At 51.5% G+C, this 25,036-nt stretch overlaps 1 protein-coding gene across 8 annotated transcripts in view; it reads right to left on the reverse strand.

The window, feature by feature from the left end:
- LOC148502782 (nuclear RNA export factor 1-like) overlaps positions 1-24,352 on the reverse strand; it is a 207,553-nt gene extending 183,201 nt beyond the window's left edge. The window contains exons 1-5 of one of the 8 annotated variants that reach the window (XM_088449345.1): positions 24,173-24,352; positions 23,192-23,252; positions 3,609-3,663; positions 3,346-3,405; positions 3,146-3,242 (exon numbers count right to left, since the gene is read on the reverse strand). In XM_088449345.1, the coding sequence (XP_088305471.1) occupies positions 3,146-3,242; positions 3,346-3,405; positions 3,609-3,634 (183 nt within the window). In that variant the 5' untranslated portion in view covers positions 3,635-3,663; positions 23,192-23,252; positions 24,173-24,352. The other 7 variants (XM_088449343.1, XM_088449344.1, XM_088449341.1 and 4 more) reach the window with 7 other exon arrangements.
- Between the last annotated feature and the right edge of the window lie 684 nt (positions 24,353-25,036).

The raw sequence follows: 25,036 nt of genomic DNA on the forward strand, positions 1-25,036 counted from the left end.
CCACATTTTCTTTTACCCAATTAGAATAGCTCTTTAAATTTCCTATGACCCTGCAATAGTGTAGTGATCGTTATTGGATCCAACTAGAATCCGTCCTAGCTTCCAGATTTCACCACCTTGCCTGAATGTAGGAAGTTTCCTTGACACCACTAATTCCAATAGTCTCTGCAAAGGGGTTAGGGTAATGGCCCTATAATATTTGTAATTGGGCACCAAAGGTAAACCTCCAATTCCTCATCTTTCTATGGTTGATTTACTTTTGAAACACAGACACCGATTTTTATTGGGTGATAACACTAGTGGTTAATGCCCCTTAGTGGTGGCAAGCTGATCTCTTCCTATGTATAGTCTAAGGCTGTGATTGGCTAGAATTTGGCCTAGTCCTGTGATTAGATTGGCCTAGTTCTGCCATTGTCCTAAAGCTGTGATTGCTCTAAAGCTGTGATTGGCTAGACATTGGCCTAGTCCTGTGAATGTTATAAAGCTGTGATTGGCTAGAAGTTGGTCTGGTCATGTGATTGTTCTAAAGTTGTGATTGGCTAGACCAGTGTTTCTCAAACTCAGTCCTTATGGAACTCTAGCAATGCGTATTCTCAAGGTATCCTCAGCAATAATTAGTGCCTCCTGTAGATCGATAACACGCCTGTTCTCCAGCTAGATGCATAAAACATGCACTGTTAAAGCCCCTACACAGACGATATCTTGAGTGATTTGGCCGATTCCAATGCATTGGAACAACAAATCGTTCATGTCGTCCAGTGTGCACACTCTATCACGATCCTGGTGCGCGTTCCCGCAGGTTGTTGATCTTTTGTACAGGCAGGAAGATCTGTCAATCTTGTTAACAACTCCCCTCTTACCTCTTGTTCCAACTTTAACGTTGTGGCCGTCACTTGACAGGCATTCCCAGGACACAGATGCATGCACAGATCAGTGAGATCCGTGCATCCATGTGTGTGTGTAAAATCTTGTACAGTGTTAAAATAAAAAAAAAAGAGGTGGGGTCCCCCCTAAAAACACAACAGCCACGGACTTTTCGGAACCAGTCCTGGTTGTGTAAATACGGGGGACAAAAGACGTAAGGGTCCCTGTATTTAGCACAACCAGCATTGGGCTCAGTGAGCCGGTCCTGGTTTTGGAAATACAGGGGATCTAGCGGTTCTCACCATTGAAGTCAATGTGTGGAACCGTTCATTGGCTGAGAAAGACAGAGGCTCACCTCTTTCAGCCAAAGAACACTCAGCCCCTGCATGTCTAAGAGAATTCCGCGGCTGCCCTGCCATTCGGAAAATACCGTCCTTCGAGGACGGGGCTTGGGACTTGGCGTTGGACCGAAGAGGATGTGATCTACACTAGGGGGTATATTTACTAAAGTGCGGATATTAAGAAGTGGAGATGTTGCCTATAGCAACCAATCAGATTCTACTTATGTATCAAGCACCTACTAGAAGATAATAGCTAGAATCTGATTGGTTGCTATGGGCAACATCTCCACTGCTAAAAACCTGCACTTTAGTAACTATACCCCTAGGAATAGGGTAGTATGGACTTTTTTATTTTTTTACAGGTTTCGTGGAGTGTGCTGGAGCATGGGGGCGTGAATGGCTACAGGGATTCTAGGCGAGTGTGTGTGAGTGTGCATGTGTGCTTTAATAAACTCATACTGTCACGGTGTGTCGTGTGTTTATTTTTATTTTTTTTTGCAGGTGAACTAGAGGTACCAGTGGGCCCTTAATGCCCCGCATGCTGGTACTTGTTGTTCTCCAAGTACCAGCATGCGGGGGAGGCTTGCTGGGACCTGTAGTTCTCTTGCAAAAAACAATATTAGTACATCTATCTTTTACACCACATATTTACAGAATCAACCCGCCACCCACGGGCCAGTTGTGCCAGGGATAGCCCCAGGCTATCTGCCCAGACCTGGGGTGCCCTGGAGAGGGGGACCCCTTTAATGCTTTGGCTGGTAGACCTGGTGAAAGGGTTCCCCAAGCTGTGGAATTACACCCCCGCTAGAAAGAGTCCGGTGCTGGTTACGGTAAATACAGGGAACCCCTACTCATTTTGTCCCCCTAGAATTCCAAAAACCAGGACCGGCTCACTGAGCCCAGTGCTGGTTGTGCTAAATACAGGGGTCCCCTATGTCTTTTGTCCCCATTATTTACACAACCAGAATTAGCTCTGAAAAGTCTGGTGCTGGTTGTGATTTAGTAGGGGACCCCCCACCTCATTTTATTTTTACACTTAAGCTTTTTTACACACAGATGCATGCACAGATCTCTATGATCTGTGCATGCATCTGTGTAATAGTACAGACCAGTTTGGTCGTTGGTATGATTGCAGTGTGTATGCACTATATTGTTTGTCCGGGAGTTTCAGGAAGTTCAAGGGAAATCGTTTGCAAGTCGTCTAATGTTCTAAAGCTGTGATTGGATGAAAGCTGGCCTAGTCCTGCCATTGTTCTAAAGCTGTGATTGGTGGGCAACTGGCCTAGTCCTACCAATGTTCAAAAGCTGTGATTGGTGGGCAGTTGGCCTAGTCCTACCAATGTTCAAAAGCTGTGATTGGTAGACAGTTGGCCTAGTCCTACCAATGTTCTAAAGCTGTGATTGGTGGGCAGTTGGCCTAGTCCTACCAATGTTCAAAAGCTGTGATTGGTAGACAGTTGGCCTAGTCCTACCAATGTTCTAAAGCTGTGATTGGTAGACAGTTGGCCTAGTCCTACCAATGTTCTAAAGCTGTGATTGGTGGGCAGTTGGCCTAGTCCTACCAATGTTCTAAAGCTGTGATTGGTGGGCAGTTGGCCTAGTCCTACCAATGTTCAAAAGCTGTGATTGGTGGGCAGTTAGCCTAGTCCTACCAATGTTCAAAAGCTGTGATTGGTGGGCAGCTGGCCTAATCCTGCCATTGTTCTAAAGGTGTGATTGGCTAGATGTTGGTCTAGTCCTAAGAAGGTCACAGAAAAACGAATATGTATATATGGGCACGCATGCACCACTGAAAAGAAGAAGTTCTGCTTAGCCTGTGTTATAATGATTGTACGGTATTCATGGATCACCACCTCCATCTCGCCAAGACGTAGCTGAGAACAATAGTAATCTCAATGTACTCTGTTATGAAGTGGTACAGACTGGAGCTACCTACGCACCGTTATTTTAAACCACAACTGTTTCACATTATGATGCTTTTTACGGAAGTCCTCCATCGTTTCCCCATTCCTATGCCACCCGTATCCATAAGGATTCCTGTAAAACAAAAAGAGCAAACGTAAAATACTAACGTGCCCGAGTCTGCCCATCTCAAGCTCCCGATGTCTTCTGAAAGACCCACGTGGCTTTTACAACGTACCTGTCATGCTCTGAATAATTCCCCCTCACAACGCGCTTCCCTTTCGCCGATAGCTTCACTCTATTAACAAAATAGTAATCATAATAAAAAACAATATTATCGTGAAATTATACTAACAACATAGGAGCAGATGACAAACACCTGCAGGTCTTCTAAGCTTATGATGATTAATAATCTCTTCAGGCTACACGCATATAATTATGTAGCACGGAGCCATTGTGACCTATAGCCGAGCGCTGTACAGTTGTACTTTTCTTACTTACCGCAATTGGTAACAGCTTTCTTGCATGGTCACAGATCAGGCTGATGCTCTAAAATCTAAAAAATTTAAAAATATAATAAATGTGTAGATCACAGATAGTACTGCAGCACCTGAGCACCAATTATTACACCCCAGTAAGAGAGACATTATTACGCTCCTATCCCAAGTTACAGTGATGTCAATGGCTCCCACCTTGCAGACAATATTTAGTGCATAAGGTGGTTTCACAGCATTTACATACACCATGGATTACACCAATATATCTGAAGTCATTTATGGTACCTACTAAATGTTTGCAGACACAAGGAAGTTTAGTAAATACACTTCAAACACCACAATACTGTTGTGTGAATTGCTCGTTCCTTTATTATTATGCTCTAACAGACAGAGGCAAAGTCTAATACAGCTTCAGTTATCTAAAAGTGACATTTCTATGGAACGAGAAGTTAGCGTAAGGTGGAGACACAAAACATGAACCAGTCTCTGTAGAATTCTTACAATAGTCAAGTGTAATAAACAATCACACAGTTGAACTGCCTGTGTATAACACCTGCGTCCCAGTGACTGATACAGAGGGGGGTGATCACCCACCGTAGCTGGGTCTGCCTGCAGACGCACAATAACTAGATCTATCTGCCTAGTACAAGTTAATACACGGGCGCTACAAATGTATACGTACAGAACTCGCAGAATAACCTGACAGCTTTGGGCCCACAGATTATTTACACAGTAACACACTGATTGGTAGTCGGCGCTGGCCATTCACCAATCAGAGTAGAGGAGTCCTCCACTATTATGGATGGTGATTGGCTGGTATTATTCACGAATCAGATCTGAAAGGGACAGGCCTCTGTTACATCCTCTCCACTTTAAAATAAAAATTTGACACTGCCTGTATCTTAATTCTCATTGCAACCCCATTAATGTATCCGTTCTATGTATAAAGAGACAACTAAAATATTAATGTATTATGATAGTTAAAAATATGAGATATGGTAAGAACTTACCCTTGTTATCTCTATTTCTACGAAGTCCATAGGGTTCCACAGGATACCTTGGGGTATAGGTGTGACGTCAGTCGCAGGGCACCAAAGAGTTAAGCTTTCAGCCTCCCAGGATGCACTAGGTCCCCCTCCTATACCCCGCCCCCGGGCCATGGCACCTCAGTTAGTTACCAAGCCATAGGCCGGAGGAGGAGAAGGAAGAGAGAGAACAAAGATCTGGACACATACAAGAATCACATTCTCACCAGAGGGAGACGGAAAACCGGTGACCAGAGCAAAGCCCATCTGCAGCACAGGTGCGACAGGGCGGGAGTCCTGTGGAACCCTATGGACTTCGTAGAAATAGAGATAACAAGGGTAAGTTCTTACCATATCTCATATTTTCTACTTCAGGGTCCATAGGGTATCCACAGGATACCTTGGGGATGTCCCAAAGCAGTATCCTTTAAGGGTGGGGACGCTCCTGTGCAGAAAGGAGAATCCGCCGCCCGAAGGAAGCATCCTGAGAGGCGAAGGTGTCAAACCTGTAATACCTCACGAAGGTATGGACAGAAGACCACGTAGCAGCCTTGCAGATCTGAACTGCCGAGGCACCACGTCGAGCTGCCCACGAAGGACCCACAGACCTAGTGGAATGAGCCTTCAGAGAAGGAGGGACCGGTAGGCCTTCATGAAGATAAGCTTCAGAAATAGCCATACGGATCCAGGCTGCCAAAGTTTGCTTTGAAGCAGGCCAACCCTTTTTACGGAAGCCAAAGAGGACAAACAAAGCGTCCGACTTCCTAAACGAAGAAGTGCGGTCAACATAAGTCCTTAAGGCCCGCACAACATCCAAAGAGGCCTCACCCACGGAAAGACCCGGTGAGTTAAAGGCCGGAACAACTATTTCCTCGTTAATATGAAACTGGGAAACAACTTTGGGAAGAAACTCGGGCCGAGTGCGGAGCACTGCCCTGTTCCCATAAAAAACCAAGAAAGGGGGTCTACAAGAAAGAGCCCCTAACTCAGAAACACGTCTGGCCGAAGCAATGGCCAGAAGGAAAACAGTCTTAGCTGTTAGCCATTTAAGATCCACTGAGCGCAGTGGTTCAAACGGCGGTCCTTGGAGAGCCCTCAGGACCACAGCCAAATCCCAAGGCGCCACAGGTGGAACAAAGGGCGGCTGAATGCGGAGAACACCCTGCATAAAGGTGCGCACATCCGGGATTGTAGCAATCCTACGGTGAAACCAGACAGATAGGGCCGAAACCTGTACCTTCAAAGAAGCAAGGCGAAGCCCATGATCTAGTCCCTCTTGCAGGAAGGCGAGAATCCGAGACAGACGAAACTCCCGCGGTGCATAACCTCTCGGTCGACACCACTGGAAGAACGTATGCCACACGCGATGGTATATCCTCGCGGAAGACGGTTTCCGAGCTCGTAACATGGTACGCACCACAGAGCTGGAAAACCCCCGGGACCTCAGCATGGCCGTCTCAACAGCCACGCCGTCAAAGACAGCCGAGTCAGGTCCGGGTGAAGGCAAGGACCCTGAGACAGAAGGTCCGGTCGTAGCGGCAACCGCAGAGGACTGTCCACGGACAGACCCTGAAGGTCTGAGAACCAGTGCCTTCTGGGCCACGCGGGAGCTATCAACAGGAGCGTCCCTCCTTCCTGTTTGAATTTCCGGATTACCCGTGGAAGAAGGGAGACCGGAGGGAACAGGTATGCGAACCGGAACGTCCACCGGACGGACAGAGCATCCACCAGAGACGCCCCTTCGTCTCTTGTGCGAGACCCGTACACCGGCAACTTGTTGTTGTGCCGGGACGCCATGAGGTCGATTTCTGGAAGACCCCACCTGTCCACCAGTAGTTGAAAAACGTCCGGGTGCAGGGACCATTCCCCCGGATGAACGTCCTGGCGACTTAGAAAGTCCGCCTCCCAATTGAGCACTCCCGGGATGAAGACCGCTGATATGGCCGGAAGATTGCGCTCCGCCCAAACCAGGATCCGAGAGACCTCTACGAGAGCCGCCCGACTGCGAGTTCCTCCTTGCCTGTTTATGTAGGCCACGGTGGTAGCGTTGTCCGACTGGACCTGCACCGGGCGACCCTGGAGAAACCGCTGTGCCTGCTGGAGAGCATTGAAGACCGCACGGAGTTCCAAGATATTTATTGGAAGCTCCGCTTCTGTCGGCGTCCACCTGCCCTGGAACAAGTGTGGACCCGAAACTGCTCCCCAGCCCCGAAGACTGGCGTCCGTTGTCAACAGGACCCAATTTGGAACCCAGAACGGACGTCCCTTGTTGAGGTGGGTCGTCTGTAACCACCACGTAAGGGACAGGCGAACCTCCTGGGTGAGCACAATCGTCTGGGACTACAGAGACTGAGTCAGCCCGTTCCACTTGGACAGGATCAGGTGCTGCAGAGGTCTGGAGTGAAACTGGGCGTATTCCACCATGTCGAACACCGACACCATGGAGCCCAGTAACCTCATCGCCGAGTGTAAGGACACCCGGCGGCTGTGCAGACAACTGCACACCCTTGACTGTAAAGCAGAGATCTTGTCCTCCGTCACGAAGATCCTTTGCTGTCCCGAGTCCAATAAGGCTCCAAGATGCAGAATCCTCCGAGACGGGATTAGAGTGGACTTCTGCCAGTTGATTAGCCAGCCGTGCCGTTGCAGCAGTGCAATGGTCAGGTCCAAGTGGTGTAACAGGAGCTCTGGAGATCCTGCCACCAATAACAGGTCGTCCAAATACGGCAACATGCGGACTCCCTGCAGCCGCAGAGAAGCCGCCATGACCGCCATCACCTTGGTGAAAACACGTGGTGCTGTTGCCAGGCCAAAAGGTAACGCCCGAAACTGGAAGTGATCGCTGCTGATTGCAAACCTGAGGAACTGTTGATGGCGCCAAAGAATAGGGACATGCAGGTAAGCGTCCTGTATGTCCAATGACACCAAGTAGTCCCCAGGTTCCAGCGCCAGAATGATGGACCGTAGGGTCTCCATCCGAAACTTCGGGACCCGCAAAGACTTGTTGAGTGCTTTGAGGTTGAGAATCGGACGATATGACCCATTGGGTTTCTGTACCAAAAATAGATTTGAATAGAAACCCTGGCCCCTCTGGGAGAATGGAACCGCCACTATAACTCCAGCCTGGAGCATAGTGTGCAATACCTTCCGCAGCTCCGTAGCCTTGTTCCGGTCTGATGGGAGACCCGTGGTGAAGAAGCGAGCCGGGGGTCTGTGCCGGAAGGAGAGGGCGTATCCGTGGGAAACCACCTCCAGAACCCAAGTGTCTGTCGTAGTGGTCGACCAACACTGGGCGAACTGTAGCAGGCGGCCTCCCACCCTTGGATCCCCCAAAGGGAGGCCCGGACCGTCAGGCCGCAGGCTTGTCATCTGGCTTGGGGGCCGGACGTCTGGTACTCCATGCCTGCTTCCGGGGCTTGACCGATTTCTTAGGGCCAGCCTGTCGAGGAAACGACTGTGGTTTGGGCCTGCCCTGGGCCCTAGATGACCGAAAGGACGATGGTCCCGAACCAGAAGGAGCAGCGGCCGACGGGAGACAGGCAGATTTGGCTGCCGCCAGCGTGGCCACAATCTTATCCAGATCCGGACCGAAGAGAACTTCTCCGGTAAACGGCAACGCTTCCAGACCTTTCTTGGAATCTGCGTCCGCCTTCCAGGATCGCAGCCACAAGGTGCGACGAGCAGCTACCGCTGCTGAAGAAATTCTAGACACCAGAGTACTAATGTCTAGAGCCGCCTCGTTGATGTAGGTGGCCGAATCACGGAGATTGCCAATCAACTCCGCCTGATCGGCCGGACAGTCAGATTCAAAAGAAGCCTCTAATGAATCTGCCCAGCGCTCCATCGCTCTGGCAACCCAGCAAATGGCCATAGCCGGCCGTGCTGCCCCCCCTGCAAGGGAATAAGCGGACTTCAGGCAGATTTCTACCTTGCGGTCCGTAGCATCCTTAAGGGAGGACATGGATGGCATCGGCAATGTGGCACTACGGACAAGACGGGTCACGTGAGAGTCCACCTGTGGAGGGGATTCCCACTTCGCAAAATAATTATCCGCGAACGGATAAGCCACCGCCAGGCGTCTCTGCGGCTGGTATCTTTTGCCAGGTTGTTTCCACGCCTCCTCTAAATGGTCCACCAACTGACCCGAAAGAGGAAAGACTGTGGCATCGCCCTTCACATCTTTGAAAAAGGCATACTTAGATTTAGCCGCTGGGGGAACTTCGTCCTCAATCACCAAGGCTGTGCGGACCGCCCGAATAAGTCCAGGAATATATACTTTGGACTTAGCATCAGCGTCCTTAGTAAGGAGAGGTTCCTGATCGTAAGGATCTAGAATCTCCCCATCATCAGACGTCCCTTCGTCATCCTCATAAGGAGCGGACAGAGACGCCACCGGCCTTTTATGAGACCGCATCACAGACTCCCCTTGCAACACATCCGACAAGTGCTGTACAGAACTCGTCAGGGAGTTAACCCACGCTGGCTCCTGAGAACCCGGGAGCGGGGAAATAGGGAGACTGTGGGGTACCACCAATTGTCGTGGGAACCCCTGCATGGGTGACGACACCACAGACTGCTGGGACAAACCCATCGGAGTAAACGCGGGCTGCGGAGCTAACTGGCCCACTAAAGCTGTTAACGCCTGAGCGAAACAAGCCCAGGGCGGCTCCTGTACCGGTGCTGTAACCGTAATAGGCCGCGCCATGGACAAACACTGCCGGCAAAGGCCCTCCGCGCTACCCTCCCCCTCCGCTAACGGTACTTTGCACGTGGTACACTGTAGCCGGAGGGGAAAATCACTTTCAGACATGATGGCACCACGTATGTGACCTCTCTCACCAATTAAGTATTAAATAGGCGAGAGACCACCCTGCAGCACCGCACCGCAAGGGCTTTAGCAGAAAGAACAGGGACAGTAATAAAGCTGACAGTTTAGAGAAGAAAAGATTACAGGCAGCAGCGCTAGCACAGTCACATACAATGCAGAAAAATAACAATTCCTGCACTAACAGCGCTGATCACTCAACTACACAGACACAGGGCCTGGTAGGACACAGCGCTGCATACACAGACCTGACCACAGCGGAGGAGAGGTATGCGGGGGGACCCAGACCACGATGCTTCCGTCCAGCGCTTCCAGCAGCGTTCACCATGCGTTCTGGAGAAGATGGCCGCCGAGGAGCAGAGAGGAGGCTGGCCTGGGGGAGGAGCGCTGCCACAGGACCAGTCGGCAGCATGCAGAGAGGGCTGTGTGCAGCGGGGGAGGCGCCGGCTGTGAGACAGGGAAGGCGCGCTCCCCTGGCATGCATTTAACCCCTGGGACGCCGCAGCGCTACCGCTCTGCTGCGGTCCGCTGTCCCAGGGGGTAGTGGAAGCGCAGGTTGGTCGCCTGGCTCCACGCTGCAGCCAGTCCCCAGGGAGCCCCCTGCCTGGGGACTTAGGACCATGTGATCAGCGGGGACCCACCGCGGGACCCCGCTGCTTACCTCTGTCCCCCTTGAATCCGGCCATGGTCCGGAGCATCTGGGGTCACCGCTAGCTGTGACCCCAGACGCCCACCAGCATCCCCGGATCAGTACCGGCGTTCTGGTACCGGCGGGGTGTAGGGAAGACAGCATGGACGTCAGGACTGACTGTCCATGCTGTTCATCCAGTTGTGCAGCCACAGCTGCATGAAGAATAAGCTTCAGGGGCTCTTCTAGCCCCCACTCCAACAGGTGCACCCGACTCCGGCCGGGCACCAAACTAAACTGAGGTGCCTTGGCCCGGGGGCGGGGTATAGGAGGGGGACCTAGTGCATCCTGGGAGGCTGAAAGCTTAACTCTTTGGTGCCCTGCGACTGACGTCACACCTATACCCCAAGGTATCCTGTGGATACCCTATGGACCCTGAAGTAGAAATATATATATTACTTACTGTAATTGTGCCTAGCAATCTAGAGATCTAATCTAGTCTTTCTTCATCCCTTGTGTAGCCTAGATACAAATTCAGGGCTGTCAGCTACCTGTGTACTGCTGTCTGCCATATGTTCCACCCTTGCTGGACCTGAACATGCCACACAATGTCACACAAGGCCATGCACCAGGTTACTATATAATAAGGGCAGGGCCGGATTAAAGGCAGGGCGACAGGGGCGGTCGTCCAGGGGCCCCCACACATAGGGGGCCCCCACCCACTGTCCCCGACCCCTGGCCACATGCCTCAGGTCAGGTCCGGCTAAAGTTGGTCGCGATCTACTAGAAGCTCGTGGAGCTCCTGCATGTAGATCGTGACCAACTAACTGGGAACGCTGGCCTCTGATCGCTTCAGAGGCCAGCGTTCCCAGTGATTCATTGCGCGGGTGACGTCATGACAGCACCCGCGCATTGAGAGGAGCCTGCGCGCCTTTACTGGATCTAGTTAGATCCAGCAGGCGACGGCGGGACCCGGGAGCCCTGACAGGTAAGTTTTTCACAGGTGTGCGGGCGCTGAGGGGGAGTTAATACTGGGGGCACTACTTTAGGGTGCACGACTACAGGGGGCATTGCAGGGAGCACAACTACTGGGAGAATTCGGACAAGTGGCACAACTACAGGGAGCATTGAATAAGACAACTATTGGGGGCATTGCAGGGGGCACAACTACTGGGGGCATTAGAGAAGGGGCACAACTACAGGGAGCATTGAAGAAGAGGCACAACTACTGGGGGCATTGCAGGGGGCACAATTACTGTGGGTATCGGACAAGGGGCACAACTACATGGTGCATTGAATAAGAGGCACAACTACTGGGGGCATTAGAGAAGGGGCACAACTATTGGGGGCATTGGAGAAGGGGCACAACAATTGGGGGCATTGGAGAAGGGGCACAACTATTGGGGGCATTGGAGAAGGGGCACAACTTCAGGGGGCATTGCAGAAGGGGTACTATATGTGTGTGTATATATATATATATATATATATAACCTTTATTGATAGGGGCCCCCACATGTTTGTTGCCCAGGGGCCCCCACAGAGCTTAATCCGGCCCTGAATGAGGGGATTATCATATCCCAAAAAGATGGACAAGACAACTCTGGGAGGTGAGAAAGCAAATAACGGCAACTCTACTGCTTGGTGACCTCCGCACACAGATTAATGAGCACCATCATATACACAATTCAAATGGACTTTCCTGTTAAATATCTTTCTTCTGTGTTACAGGGTGACAGAATAGACAGGCTATGTTCCACCCCCTGGAGGAATGAAACGTCCTCACTTTACCACTAGCCCAACAAAAACATGCCCCACAATGTCACCCAAGGCCCATGAATAAGACCCACCAGACAGAAGAGAGACCCGGCATTCCGAGGTGGGATGGTCTGCGGTCCCCTGAAGCATCAGAGAAAGGGATTTAACAAGTACCAGCAATATCCCCTTTCCTGCTTCTGCAGTAGAGGAACGCAGGCAAAAGAAGTCTGCAGACTTCTCACACACATCAATAAGAACCAGCAGAGCACCAACGGATGACGCCTGTATCCTGGACAAATATCTATAGGCAGCGGTCTACAGCCAGTGACAGAAGCAAAAACTCACTAGAGCTCCGGGGATGGGGGCACAAGGGCACAGGGATGGCACCATCAATGCTTGGCCACTGTGAAAGCCAGTGACTGCTTTAGGCTGTATTAAGGCACTGAGTGAATGACTGACTTGTCTTTGTGCAAAACTTTGTACAGGGACCAGTGAGAAAACGGCTGCCAGCAAAAACGCATAGCTGAGACGATGGGCAGGATGATAATGACCTTCCAAGGGAGTAAGCACAAAGGAAACTAAGAGACTCTAAGGGAGCGTCCTGTGGGGTCTTCAGAAAGAGCCTAAGGGCACAAAATGAAACAAGAGGATGAGAGCGCAGACACATGTGGATTGCTCCTTGCAGGAAGAGATTCATGTCTTGGAAGCTGCGGCAAATGGTGCTGGTATAAACTTCAGAGCAGAATAAGAGTTAGGGACAGGACTATTTTCAGGCTCCCTGGAGAAAGAGAAGACAAGAGGTGAGATCTCAATTCTCAGGCAAAAACCAGGTTCTGGCATCGAAGTCCACATCCTATGACAGAAGTGGAAGAAAGAGGGATTCAGTATCTGCTGTATAATCTCGCAGCAGTAACCTTCCAATTAAAATGTTCTGAGTGGGGAGCTGCACTGCCGCCTTGAATTTTAATAATATTATTATTAATTATTTATATAGCGCTTTTCTCCTAAAGGACTCAAAGTGCTTTACATTTGCCTGTACAGTACAAAATCCAAAACAAGCTTAACGAGGGACATTAGTGAAATGCTTGGGTAAACAGGCGAGTCTTTAAAATGTTATGGTGCATGTTAATACATTCGAGGCTACAGGATTACAGTGGTGGTAGGGTGGGTTGACATTTAGTTGAAGTTACAGAGTTGACGGCAATCAGAACCCTAAGTGGCCAAGCTCCATGTGACAGCTGAGGCCGGTGGTTACCTGCCACACACCTGGCACAAGAGGGAACACTATGGCACAAGAGGGAACACCTAAGGGTGTCTCATCCAGGTGCTGACAGCAATAAACCATTGGAGACAGCCTAACCTGTGCCTCCCAGGTGGTGCCAATAAAGCAGGAAGGTGGATGCTCAGTAAACATGCTACGAGTAAGACTGCTATATCACCCCATCTAAAAGAAAAGTGTAGATCTGGATCTTAAGCAGGGCCCTGCCACAAAAGGAAAAAAAAAAAAACTGAGAAGCATCAGGAGGTCCAATCACCGAGGGCATCTGATCCACGGGGCCACAGAAATTCAGGTCTGCAGAGCAGACACATGATCATCACCACCTACTGCTCCCAAATACTACACATTGGATATTGTGATCTCTGTAAAAGCTGCAATTAACACGAAGATTCTCAAGGTGGATGATTAGTCTAAAGGCTCCCATACACGGTGCGATATAACAGCCGATCCGACGGATTGGCACGATATCGCTGCTGGCGTGATGGCATATAAACCAGTGCGCGCTCCCGTGGGGTCGTACATCGCACCTCCAGATCTTACTGCATGTTCACTTGATCTGGGGATGCGATGTACGATCCCATGCATCGCTATGTGGGTGGCGGAGGGGGTGCCCGATCGCTCAGTGTGTGGGGACCGCCCAATATGTCGGCTGTCAGATCTCAGGTCGCGGCGCAATGTGCATATCGCATTGTGTATGACACATTCCTTCTATTCTATAAGACTCAGCTTTGGGACATCTTGTCATCCGTATCCTGGTGTTGCAGAATGAGAAAAGGAGATATTTTTTTTGTGCCTACAGTTAAATCCCTTTTTTCAAAGCTATAGGGGGCCACCGGGCAACCCACCCCGGAATGCTGGCCCTTTGTTGCTCTCTGATGGCCCTAGGGGTAAACTGAGGTGTTACGGGATTTGGGATTATGGGATAGAGGAGTCAGTTTTATTTAGTGTCCTGCATCCTAAGGGGTAGAACATAACTGATCATCAGTGGTTTCCCTATAACATACGGTACGATTATAAAAATACATTTATCCTAAGACAAATACAAGGGAAAAAACAACATTGGGTTAGGGTCCCTTTAATACCACAACAGATGTTTTACTTCATATTATTTGTATCAGATCTGGCGCTTTTTTGTTAGAGATGAAAAATATGAGATATGGTAAGAACTTACCCTTGTTATCTCTATTTCTACGAAGTCCATAGGGTTCCACAGGATACCTTGGGGTATAGGTGATGACGTCAGTCTTCAGGCACCACAGAGTTAAAGTTTTCAGCCTCCCAGGATGCATCTGGGTCCCTCTCCTATACCCCGCCCCCGGGCCAAGGCATCTCAGTTACGTCACAAGCCATAGGCCGGAGGAGGAGAAGAAAGAGAGAGAAGAAAAAAATCTGGACACTCACAAGAATCACATTCTCACCATAGGGAGACGGAAAAAACGGTGACCAGAATAAAGCCCATCTGCAGTACAGGTCCGACAGGGCGGGAGTCCTGTGGAACCCTATGGACTTCGTAGAAATAGAGATAACAAGGGTAAGTTCTTACCATATCTCATATTTTCTACTTCAGGGTCCATAGGGTATCCACAGGATACCTTGGGGATGTCCCAAAGCAGTATCCTTTAAGGGTGGGGACGCTCCTGTGCTGAGAGGAGAATCCGCCGCCCGAAGGAAGCATCCTGAGAGGCAAAGATGTCAAAAGCGTAATACCTCACAAAGGTATTGACAGAAGACTACGTAGCAGCCTTGCAGATCTGAACTGCAGAGGCACCACGTCTAGCTGCAAACGAAGGACCCACAGACCTAGTGGAATGAGCCCTCACCAAGGAGGGAACTGGAAGACCTTCATGAAGATAAGCTTCTGAAATTGCCATACGAATCCAGCCTGCCAAAATCTACTTAGAAGCAGGCCAACCCTTTTTACGGAAGCCATAGAGGACAAACAAGGCGTCTGACTTCCTAAAAGAAGAAGTGCGGTCAACATAAATTCTCAATGCCCGCACAACATCCCAAGTGGCGTCACCCACTGAAAGTCCAGGTGAATTGAAAGCCGGCACAACAATTTCTTCCTTGATGTGAAAACTGGATACCACTTCGGGAAGGAATCCCGGACGAGTTCGAAGCACCGCCCTATTCCTATGAAAAATCAGAAAAGGGGGTCTACAAGAGAGAACCCCTAAATCCGAAATCCGTCTGGCCGAGGCAATGGCCAGAAGGAATATGGTTTCAGCTGTAAGCCATTTAAAGTCCACTGAGTCCAGTGGTTCAAACGGCTGTCCCTAGAGAACTCTCAGGACCACAGCCCAATTCCAAGGCGCCACCGGTGGAACAAAAGGTGGCTGAATGCGAAGAACACCTCGCATAAAGGTGTGCACATCAGAGAGCGCAGCAATCCTACGATGAAACCAGACTGACAGGGCAGACACCTGCACTTTCAGAGAAGCCAGGCGAAGCCCATGATCCAGTCCAGCCTGTAGGAAAGCCAACACCCTAGACAGGCGGAACTCCCTAAGGGAATAACCTTTAGGTCTACACCACCGGAAGAAAGTATGCCACACACGATGGTAGATTCTTGCCGAGGAAGGTTTACGAGCTCTTAGTATGGTTTGCACCACGGAGCTAGAAAAACCCTCTGGACCTTAGCATGACCGTTTCAACAGCCACACCGAGTCAGGTCCGGGTGAAGACAAGGACCCTATGACAGCAGATTCGGTCGTAATGGTAACCTCAGAGGAACGTCTACTGACAGACTCTGGAGGTCGGAGAACCAGTGCCGTCTGGGCCACTCGGAAGCTATCAACAGTAGCGTACCTCCTTCTTGATTTGAATTTCCGTAATACCCGCGGAAGAAGGGAAAACGGAGGGAAAAGGTAGGCAAACTGGAACGTCTACTAGACGGACAGGGCATACACCAGAGACGCCTTTTCGTCTCATGTTCGAGACCCGTACACCGGCAACTTGTTGTTGTGCCGGGACGCCATGAGGTCTATCTCTGGAAGACCCCACTTGTCCACCAGACTCCGAAAGACGTCCTGGTATAAAGACCACTCTCCCGGTTCCTCCTTGCTGGTTTAAATAGGCCACCGTGGTGGCATTGTCCGACGGGACCTGCACAGGGTGACCCTGGAGAACCGGCTGTGCCCGCTGGAGAGCTCTTGACACCGCATGGAGCTCCAAAATGTTTATTGGAAGCTCCGCTACCGCCCGAGTCCACCTGCCATGAAACAAGTGTGGACCCGTGACAGCTCCCCAGCACCGGAGACTGGCGTCCGTTGTTAACAGGACCCAGTTCGCCACCCAGAACGGGCGTCTGCAAACACCAGGTTAGAGACAGGCGAACATCCGGAGTGAGCCCCATCGTCTGGGACTTGAGACACTGAGGCAATCCATTCCATCTGGACCGGATCAATAGCAGCAGAGGTTTGGAGTGAAATTGGGCGTACTCCACCATGTCGAATACCGACACCATTGAGCCCAAGAACCTCTTTGCCAAGTGTATCGACACTCGACGACACTGCAGACAACTGCGCACCCTCAACTACAAAGCAAGGATCTTTTCCTCCGTCACAAAGATCCACTGCTGCCTGGAGTCCAATAAGGCCCCGAGGTGCAGGATCCTCTGAGACGGGGTGAGAGTGGACCTCTGCCAGTTTGTCAACCAGCCGTAACGTTGCAGTACCGCAATCGTCAGATCCAGATGGTGTAAAAGAAGCTCTGGAGACCCCGCTATCAACAGGAGGTCGTCCAGATAAGGCAACAGTCGGACTCCCTGCGTCCGCAGGAGAGCCGCCATGACCTTGGTGAATACCCGTGGAGCAGTCACCAGGCCAAAAGGCAGTGCCCGGAACTGGAAATGTTCGTTGCAGATTGCCAATCTGAGGAACTGCTGATGGCGCAAAAGAATAGGGACATGCAGGTAAGCGTCCTGGATGTCCAATGACACCATGTAGTCCCCAGGTTCCAGTGCCAGAATAATGGACCGCAGGGTCTCCATCCGAAACAGAGGCACCCTCAAGGACTTGCTGAGGGCCTTTAGGTTTAGTATTGAACGGTAAGACCCATTGGGTTTCTGCACCAAAAATAGAATGGAATAGAAACCCAGGCCCCTCTGGGAAATTGGAACACGCACTGCGACCAGCACCGGGCGAACTGAAGCAGGCGCCCCCCACTTTGGGGTCCCCCAAAAGGAGGCCTGGACCGTCAGGCCGCAGGTTTGTTATCTGACCTAGGAGCCGGACGTCTGGTACTCCAGACCTGATTCTTGGGCTTGGACAATTTCTTGGCCCCAGCCTGCCGTGGACAGGACTGTACTTTAGGCCTACCTTGGGCCCTGTGAGGCCAAAAGGACGACCCACCAGCACTAGAAGGAATCGTAGCAGACAGAAGACATGCAGATTTTGCTGCTGCCAACGTAACTACAATTTTGTCCAGATCTGGACCAAATAGTACCTGTCCAGACCTTCCAATCCCTTTTTGGAATCCGCGTCCGCTTCCAAGAACGCAACCATAAGGTGCGACGAGCAGCCACGGCTGCAGAGGAGATCCTAGAGGTGAGCATACAAATATCTAAGGCCGCTTCATTAATGTAAGTGGCCGAGTCTCGGAGATTGCCCACCAACTCGGTCTGTTCAGCCGAACAGTCAGAGTCCAAAGACGCCTCCAAATTATCCGCCCAGCGCTCCATAGCTCTGGCTACCCAACACACGGCCAGAGCCGGTCTGGATGCTTCCCTGCAAGGGAATAAACGGCTTTGAGGCAGATCTCCACCTTGCGGTCAGTGACATCCTTCAAGGATGACATCGAAGGCATAAGCAACGTGGCACTTTTGATTAGGCGTGTGACATGTGAATCCACTTGCGTAGGGGATTCCCGCTTAGAAAAATAATTGACCGCAAACGGATAAGCCACGGCTAAGCGTCTCTGGGGCTGAAACCGTTTACCTGGATTTTTCCACGCCTCCTCTAAATGATCCACTAATTGATCAGAAAGAGGGAACACCGTAGCCTCACCCTTAATATCCTTAAAAAGGCATATATGAATGTGGCCACCAAAGGATCAATATCCTCAATAACTAAAGCCGAGCGGACCGCTCGAATAAGACCAGGGATATACACCTTGGACTTAGCGTCCGGCTCTTTGGTACGGAGAGGTTCTTGGTCAGATAGATCCAGAATCTCCCCATGATCTGACGTCTCATCGTCATCCCCATAAGGAGCAGATAAAGACGCCACCGGCCGTTATGAGGCGGCAACACAGACTCCCCCTGTAAAACATCGGACAAATGCTGAACCGATGTAGTTAAGAATATTAACCCACGCAGGCTCCGGAGAAACCTGGGAAGGGACAGGGAGACTGTGGGGTACCATCAATTGTCTCGGAAACTCCCGCATGGGTGACGACACCACTGACTGCTGGGACAAACCCGTCTGGGTAAACGCAGGTGGCGGAGCTAGCTGGCCCACAAGGGTTGTAAGCGCCTTAGCGAAACAAGCCCAGGGAGGTTCCTGTACCGGGACCGTGACCATAATCGGCCGTGACAGTGCCAGGCACTGGGGGCATAACCCCTCCGCGTTACCCTCCCCCTCCGCTATTGGTACCTTACATTTAGTACACATGAGCTGGAGAGGAAAATCAGTCTCAGACATGATGGTAAGTATGTGACACTCACACCTATACGTATTGGTATAGTGTGAATAACACCCTGCACACCGCGCACCGCAAGGGCTTTGAGCAGAGCAAGATCAGGGACAGTAATAAAGCTGACAGTAGAAAGTGAAAGTACAGACAGCAGGCTAGCAGTTCAGTCACATACAATGCAGAAGAAACAAATCCCTGCACTATTAGCGCTGATTCTCAACTACTCAGAGCTGGTAGGACTCAGCGCTGCATACACTGACCTGTGACAAACAGAGGAGAGGTATGCTGGGGGACCCAGACCACAATGCCACCGCTCACAGGCTTCCAGCAGCGTTCACCATGCTTCAAAGATGGCCACCGAGGAGCAGAGGATGAAGGAGGCCGGCCTGGGGGAGGAGCGCTGACACACTATGGCCAATCAGACAGAGCAGAGAGGCTGTGTGCAGCAGGGGAGGCGCCGGCTGTGAGACAGGGAAAGCGCGCTCCCCTGGCATGCATTTAACCCCTGGGACGCCGCAGCGCATGCCGCTCAGCAGCGGCCCGCTGTCCCAGGGGGTAGTGGAAGCGCAGGTTGGTCGCCTGGCTCCACGCTGCAGCCAGTCCCCAGGGAGCCCCCTGCCTGGGGACTCAGGACCATGTGACCAGCGGGGACCCACCGCGGGACCCCGCTGCTTACCTGCATCCCCTTGGATCCGGCCATGGTCCAAAACATCTGGGGACACCGCTAGCCGTGACCCCAGATGTCTACCAGCATCCCCGGATCAGTACCGGCGTTCTGGTACCGGCGGGGTGTAGGGGAGACGGCATGGACGTCAGTACTGACTGTCCATGCTGTACTCCCAGATGTGCAGCCAGCGCTGCCTTTAAAAGAAACTTCAGGGGCTCTTCATAGCCCCCCTCTGCACAGTGCCTCCGACTCCGGCCAGGCACCGACGAAACTGTGAGATGCCTTGGCCCGGGGGCGGGGTATAGGAGAGGGACCCAGATGCATCCTGGGAGGCTGAAAACTTTAACTCTGTGGTGCCTGAAGACTGACGTCATCACCTATACCCCAAGGTATCCTGTGGATACCCTATGGACCCTGAAGTAGAAAGTAAATTACTTATATTTACAATAGAGCACCTCACAAAACTCTCTCTTAAGGCCCCCATACACCTACACGATTTTTGGATGATTAGACGGTTTTCGACTCGCCGTACGATCAAACTTGTAGAAATTGTGTATTTTTTATCTGTGATATGATACGATGCGCGCTCCCGCAGCTCCTATAATCGGATCTTATGATCATATGTGCAGCACATCTTGTCCATTGTATCGTGTGCAGATCGTGCCGCTTAGTTTGTTCATACGATTCATCGTGCAGCAATTCAAGTAATTTCAATGACTGTTTCCCTTATGAGCCTGTGAGACACAAGATCGATCTTACGACAGATCCTGACATGCTGCTGGGACTGCCAGGGAGCTCCGGGGAATCGTATGATGAATCGGATCTTATGCTGGTCGTGCAGGTGTATGGGCCCTATTACTCTCAATTTCAGTTTTGAACTTGCGCCATCTACTGGTAGGTACAAGTGTGTGCAGGACGCTACTTTTTGAGGCTGTAACGAGTTTGCCAGGGATCCTTGTTGTTCAAAATAGTCAGTTACTGAGGAATCCTTTACAGACGTTTGGAGGCACCACTAAAAGGCAAGTTGCTTTGTATGAAAGAACTGGCATCAACCACCACAATTATGGCAGTAGTTCAGATCGGAATGAATATGTAATGCCGGGCTATCGAGATGCCTCCTGTCAGAATACCGACTGCGGCATCCCGAGGGCTGGTATCCCAACAGGGGTCGAGTATGTATACTTACCCTCACCCTCCCTTCTTGTAGCCTAACCCTCTCCACCCCGCACCCTAACCCTCCCCATTAGTGCCTAAATCGAACACTTCCCCCTTCGTGCCTAAACCTAACCCTGCCCCATTAGTGTCTAACCCTAACCCTCCCCCCTAGGGGTGCCTAACCCTAACCTCCCTCCCCCCAAAACCTAACCCCGCTAGGCTCCCTAAAACGAACCCTCCCCCCTGCGGCTAACGCTAAGGACGCCCCGTACATACCTCGTTCGGGCTGACGTCCTTCGGCGTTCCGGCGTTGGGAGTAAGATAGGCGTCGGTATTTCGACACCTATCTTAAGTCCCTTGTCAGGATTTCCCTGTCGGTATTGAGACCGGCGGCATCGCAGCCAGAGCTTTCATAACTGCATCCCTTCAGATCACCTAGATTTATCAATTGGTGACAAAAGTAATGCAACCCCCAATAAATGGCTGCGAGGGCAGTGTTGGCTAACCTTGACACTCCAGCTGTTGTGGAACTATATATCCCAGCATGCCCTGCCACAGTTTTAGCATGCCCTAATAGCAAAACTGTAGCAGTGCATGCTGGGTTATGTAGTTCCATAACAGCTGATGGTCAAGATTAGCCAACACTGTGCTAGGGGGTAACCTGCTGTGTTCCACCGCTGCTCTGCACACTGGCCCTGGTTCTGATTGGGAGGCAAATCCAAAAGGGGACACATCCTGTCATCATCAGAGAACTGCGCTTGCGCCAAAGGGAGCAATCACATACGGCACATGCCCCGCAGCATGGAAACGAGATCAGACAGTTCGTGAAATGGGTATTTCTGGGCGCTAACTGGTTGGTTACCATGCAGTCGCACACCCTCCCACAACAAGGCTTTGTGCAGCACTGTGCTGGCCCCGCCCCCTGTGACATCATGCCTAGGGGGCGGGGCTGCTGGCTCAGGTAAAGTACTGCCCGGCGCGTCCTTAGAGCTCCACAGGCTGCCTGCCCGCGGCTTTGCAGTAACGCTAGTGGCTGCAGGGTGCCCCATGCAGATGCCATGGGGCACAGCTCACACCCCCTTAGTTACGGCCATGGTCGCGTAACCTGACTTCCGTGATTGTTTGGGGTGTGTGGATGGAGATGGAGCGCCTGTTTCTGACTGATCATTAGCACCCAGCATGGGGAGGGTGTAAGTGCCGATACTAATGGTGACGGCTGAGGACAGTGCCTTCGATAAATACTGAACTAGACTAACCGATGCTCACATTAGCACAAGGTACTAAGGGCCTGATTCAGAGCCGCTCGTAAGCGGCCGCTCGTTCGCTCCGAGCGATGTTCGCACAACTGCGCATGCGTATGGGTTGTAATACGCATGCGCGAACCAGTCATTGCGGTCGGAAATTGTGTGCTCGCAAAATAGCGAATGCCTGCTAATTTGAGTGACAGAATGAGGCGTTTGTGGGTGGTAACAGGGGAAGGTGCTTGAAAACGGGGAGTGGAGATCCGAACGCAGGCGTGCCAAAAGGTCAAAACGGGCGTTTTAAGGGTGTGCATAATTAACAAAGCAGCGTCATCGACCACGTCACTTGGTTGTTTCTTAGCCTGAACTGTTCGCATGATTGCGGTAGGAAAATCCAACCACAAGCACTGCGAGCAGTTCAGACGCCTTTCGATGTACTCGATTAATCTAATAAATAGCGGAGATGACGTAGGATGCGAGCGGCCAGGGGGCGTGTTTTTAAAAAAAGCGAGCGCATGTTTCGTTCGCTCGTTCAGACATAGAGGCGTCAACAGATCGCAAAGAGCGAGCGCTCAATTTAAATATCCGGCCCCTTTTTCTGAACGAGCGAGCGCAAATAGCGTCCGGCTCTGAATCAGGCCCTAAATCCACACTAGCGGCAGCTTTGCATCCAACTCAGAATCAGGGACATTGAGCATACCATTGCTAGGCGTCATTTGTTATGAGAATGCAGCAGATCTCCGTAGCTGCCTTTTGGGGAGGGAACAGACTTTTATATCAGGGCAACGAGCGGCACTCCAGCTGCTGTGTAACTACACATCCCAGCATGCCCTAACAGCAAAATAGTGTCAGGGAATGATGGGGTTTGCAGTGCCACATGTTGTCTACCACATATATACAGAGAACCAGTGTAGCAGTTTGAAACCATGGCAGTGACTACATGCGTCTCCTACAGCTTTGCAGCAAGGTATTGGGTTATAAAGAAAAAAAACAAAACATTAAAGACATGTAACAGGACCAGCTCCTAATAAGATGAAAAACGACTGAGCAGATCACCAAAATGCCAGCCGCTTCAGCATTAAATGTGATTTATGCCAAGCAAGAGGCCACAGGTGATCGGTCAAGTGATCTGGGCAGGAGCCTAGGGGGCCATAGTTACCTCTGCGGCTCTATTCAAAGCTGACGAATTTAAAGGAACATTTATAGTCAATGGAAAACACGCCTGGTTTTGTTTTGAATACAGCTGCCCCTTTAAATCCAGGCACGGCTGTGAAAAGCGCGACACACAGTAAATTTAGTCCCTAGGTTGCATAGTGGACGATCCACCGCTGCCCACCCTCACTTACACCCGCTGGGGCCACTCTGAGGAGGCACTCACCTCTGCATGTGCTCAGTCAGCAGTCACTCAGCTACCAGGTGCAATAACAGCAGCCGATCACCTGCACACAGAGCACAATCAGGTCAGGGTCAGGCCCAGCACACTGCAGGTGAGGAGGGAAAAGCAGATTAAAGTGACCATTGCAGCTATAGAGCACATTTGGCTTTCAGTGCAGATCCCTCCCGCTTCCCCCCCTGTATGATGGGTCAGGTTATGGGATGCTCAGTGTGAAGGGTGCAAACACAGCTCCTGCAGGCCATGCCCCATGGATTACCCCAGATTTACAGTGTTGTCAAACTTAGGCCCTTCAGCTTTTGTGGGACTACATATCCCCAGCATGCCCTGCCACAGTCTTAGCATGCCCTAATAGCAAAAACTGTGACACTGCATGCTGGGATGTGTAGTCCAACTGCAGCTGGAGGGCCCGAGTTTGACACCACTGCCCCAGAACAAACAAGCAGCAGCAGATCCATAGACAGCAGTGGCAAACGCAGGATTGCACCCCTAACAGTGCATGTTTTCTAGATCTCCTAGTTGATGCACAGGTGTATTTATTACTGGCTGACACATGTTAAAAGATCCACAGGTGGTGCTAATTATTTCATTTGTGATACTTAGAAGAACATTCATCATTAGTAATATTCTATTATATTACTATTTTTATTGTGGTCATGGTGTGGGCTGGGGAGGGGGGTTTCCAGGTAACCGGAAACCCCCCCTGCGTTTGCCTATGGACAGCCAGGTGGGTGGGCAGTGAGTGGGGGGGCACAGGCCGGAGGGTCACCCACCTCTAACCACGCACATGGGAGGAGGGAAGTAGCAAAAATGTGGGTAAAAAAAATAGGATTACAGAGGATCAGACCCCCAAACACATGTGGCCCCTAGTGAGGGAGGCGGGTACGGCTGGCAGCAGGGGGAGGAGCTTACCGTCAGGGACCCATTAGCGGCGGCCCCGTACCTGCCCTGACTCTCACCTAGTACCTGGCTGGGACTGAGAGCGATGATCGCTGCCTCCCTCCGATAGGCTGAGATGGCCGGCTCCCAGGCTCGCGGTGACGTCGTCGCCCGCGCGGCGCTCCCCCAGCCAATCAGTGGCCGGCGACAGCGGGCGGCACGTGACTCCGGCTCTTCACGACACGTTAGAGAAGATTTGCGTCCCAACTGTCCTGTGCTGGGAGGGGCTAGTGGCCGGGGGAGGGCGGGGTGTGGTGACTGGCAGGAGGGGGAGGGGCTATTGGGGGTGGCGGGGTGGAAAAGACTGACAGGAGGGGGAGGAGCTAGTGAGGGTGGCGGGGTGTAAAGACTGACAGGAGGGGGAGGAGCTAGTGAGGGTGGCGGGGTGTAAAGACTGACAGGAGGGGGAGGAGCTAGTGAGGGTGGCGGGGTGTAAAGACTGACAGGAGGGGGAGGAGCTAGTGAGGATGTCGGGGTGTGATCTGATGTCTGACAGGTGGGGGAGGAGATAGTGATGAAGGGGGGGTGGGGGAGTGATGAGTGACATGTGGGTGGGGGTATGGTAGAGGAGGGCTGATGGCTGACAGGTGGGGGGGATAGTGAGGGTGGCTGGTGTGATGGCTGACCCGGGTAGTGTAGGGAGGTAGGTGGGGGTGATGGCTGACAGATGGTGGGGATAGGGAGGGGGGAATGATGGCTGACAGGTGGTGGGAATAGTGAGGGACGGGGGAATGATGGCTGACAGGTGGTGGGAATAGTGAGGGACGGGGGAATGATGGCTGACAGATGGTGGGAATAGTGAGGGTGGCTGGGGTGATGGCTGACAGGTGGGGGGATAATGAGGGAGGTTGAGGGTGATGGCTGACATAGGGGTAGGATAGTGAGGAAGGG

Source organism: Taudactylus pleione, unplaced genomic scaffold (genome assembly GCF_031769625.1).
Source record: "Taudactylus pleione unplaced genomic scaffold, aTauple2 ptg000483l, whole genome shotgun sequence".
NCBI lineage: Eukaryota > Metazoa > Chordata > Amphibia > Anura > Myobatrachidae > Taudactylus > Taudactylus pleione.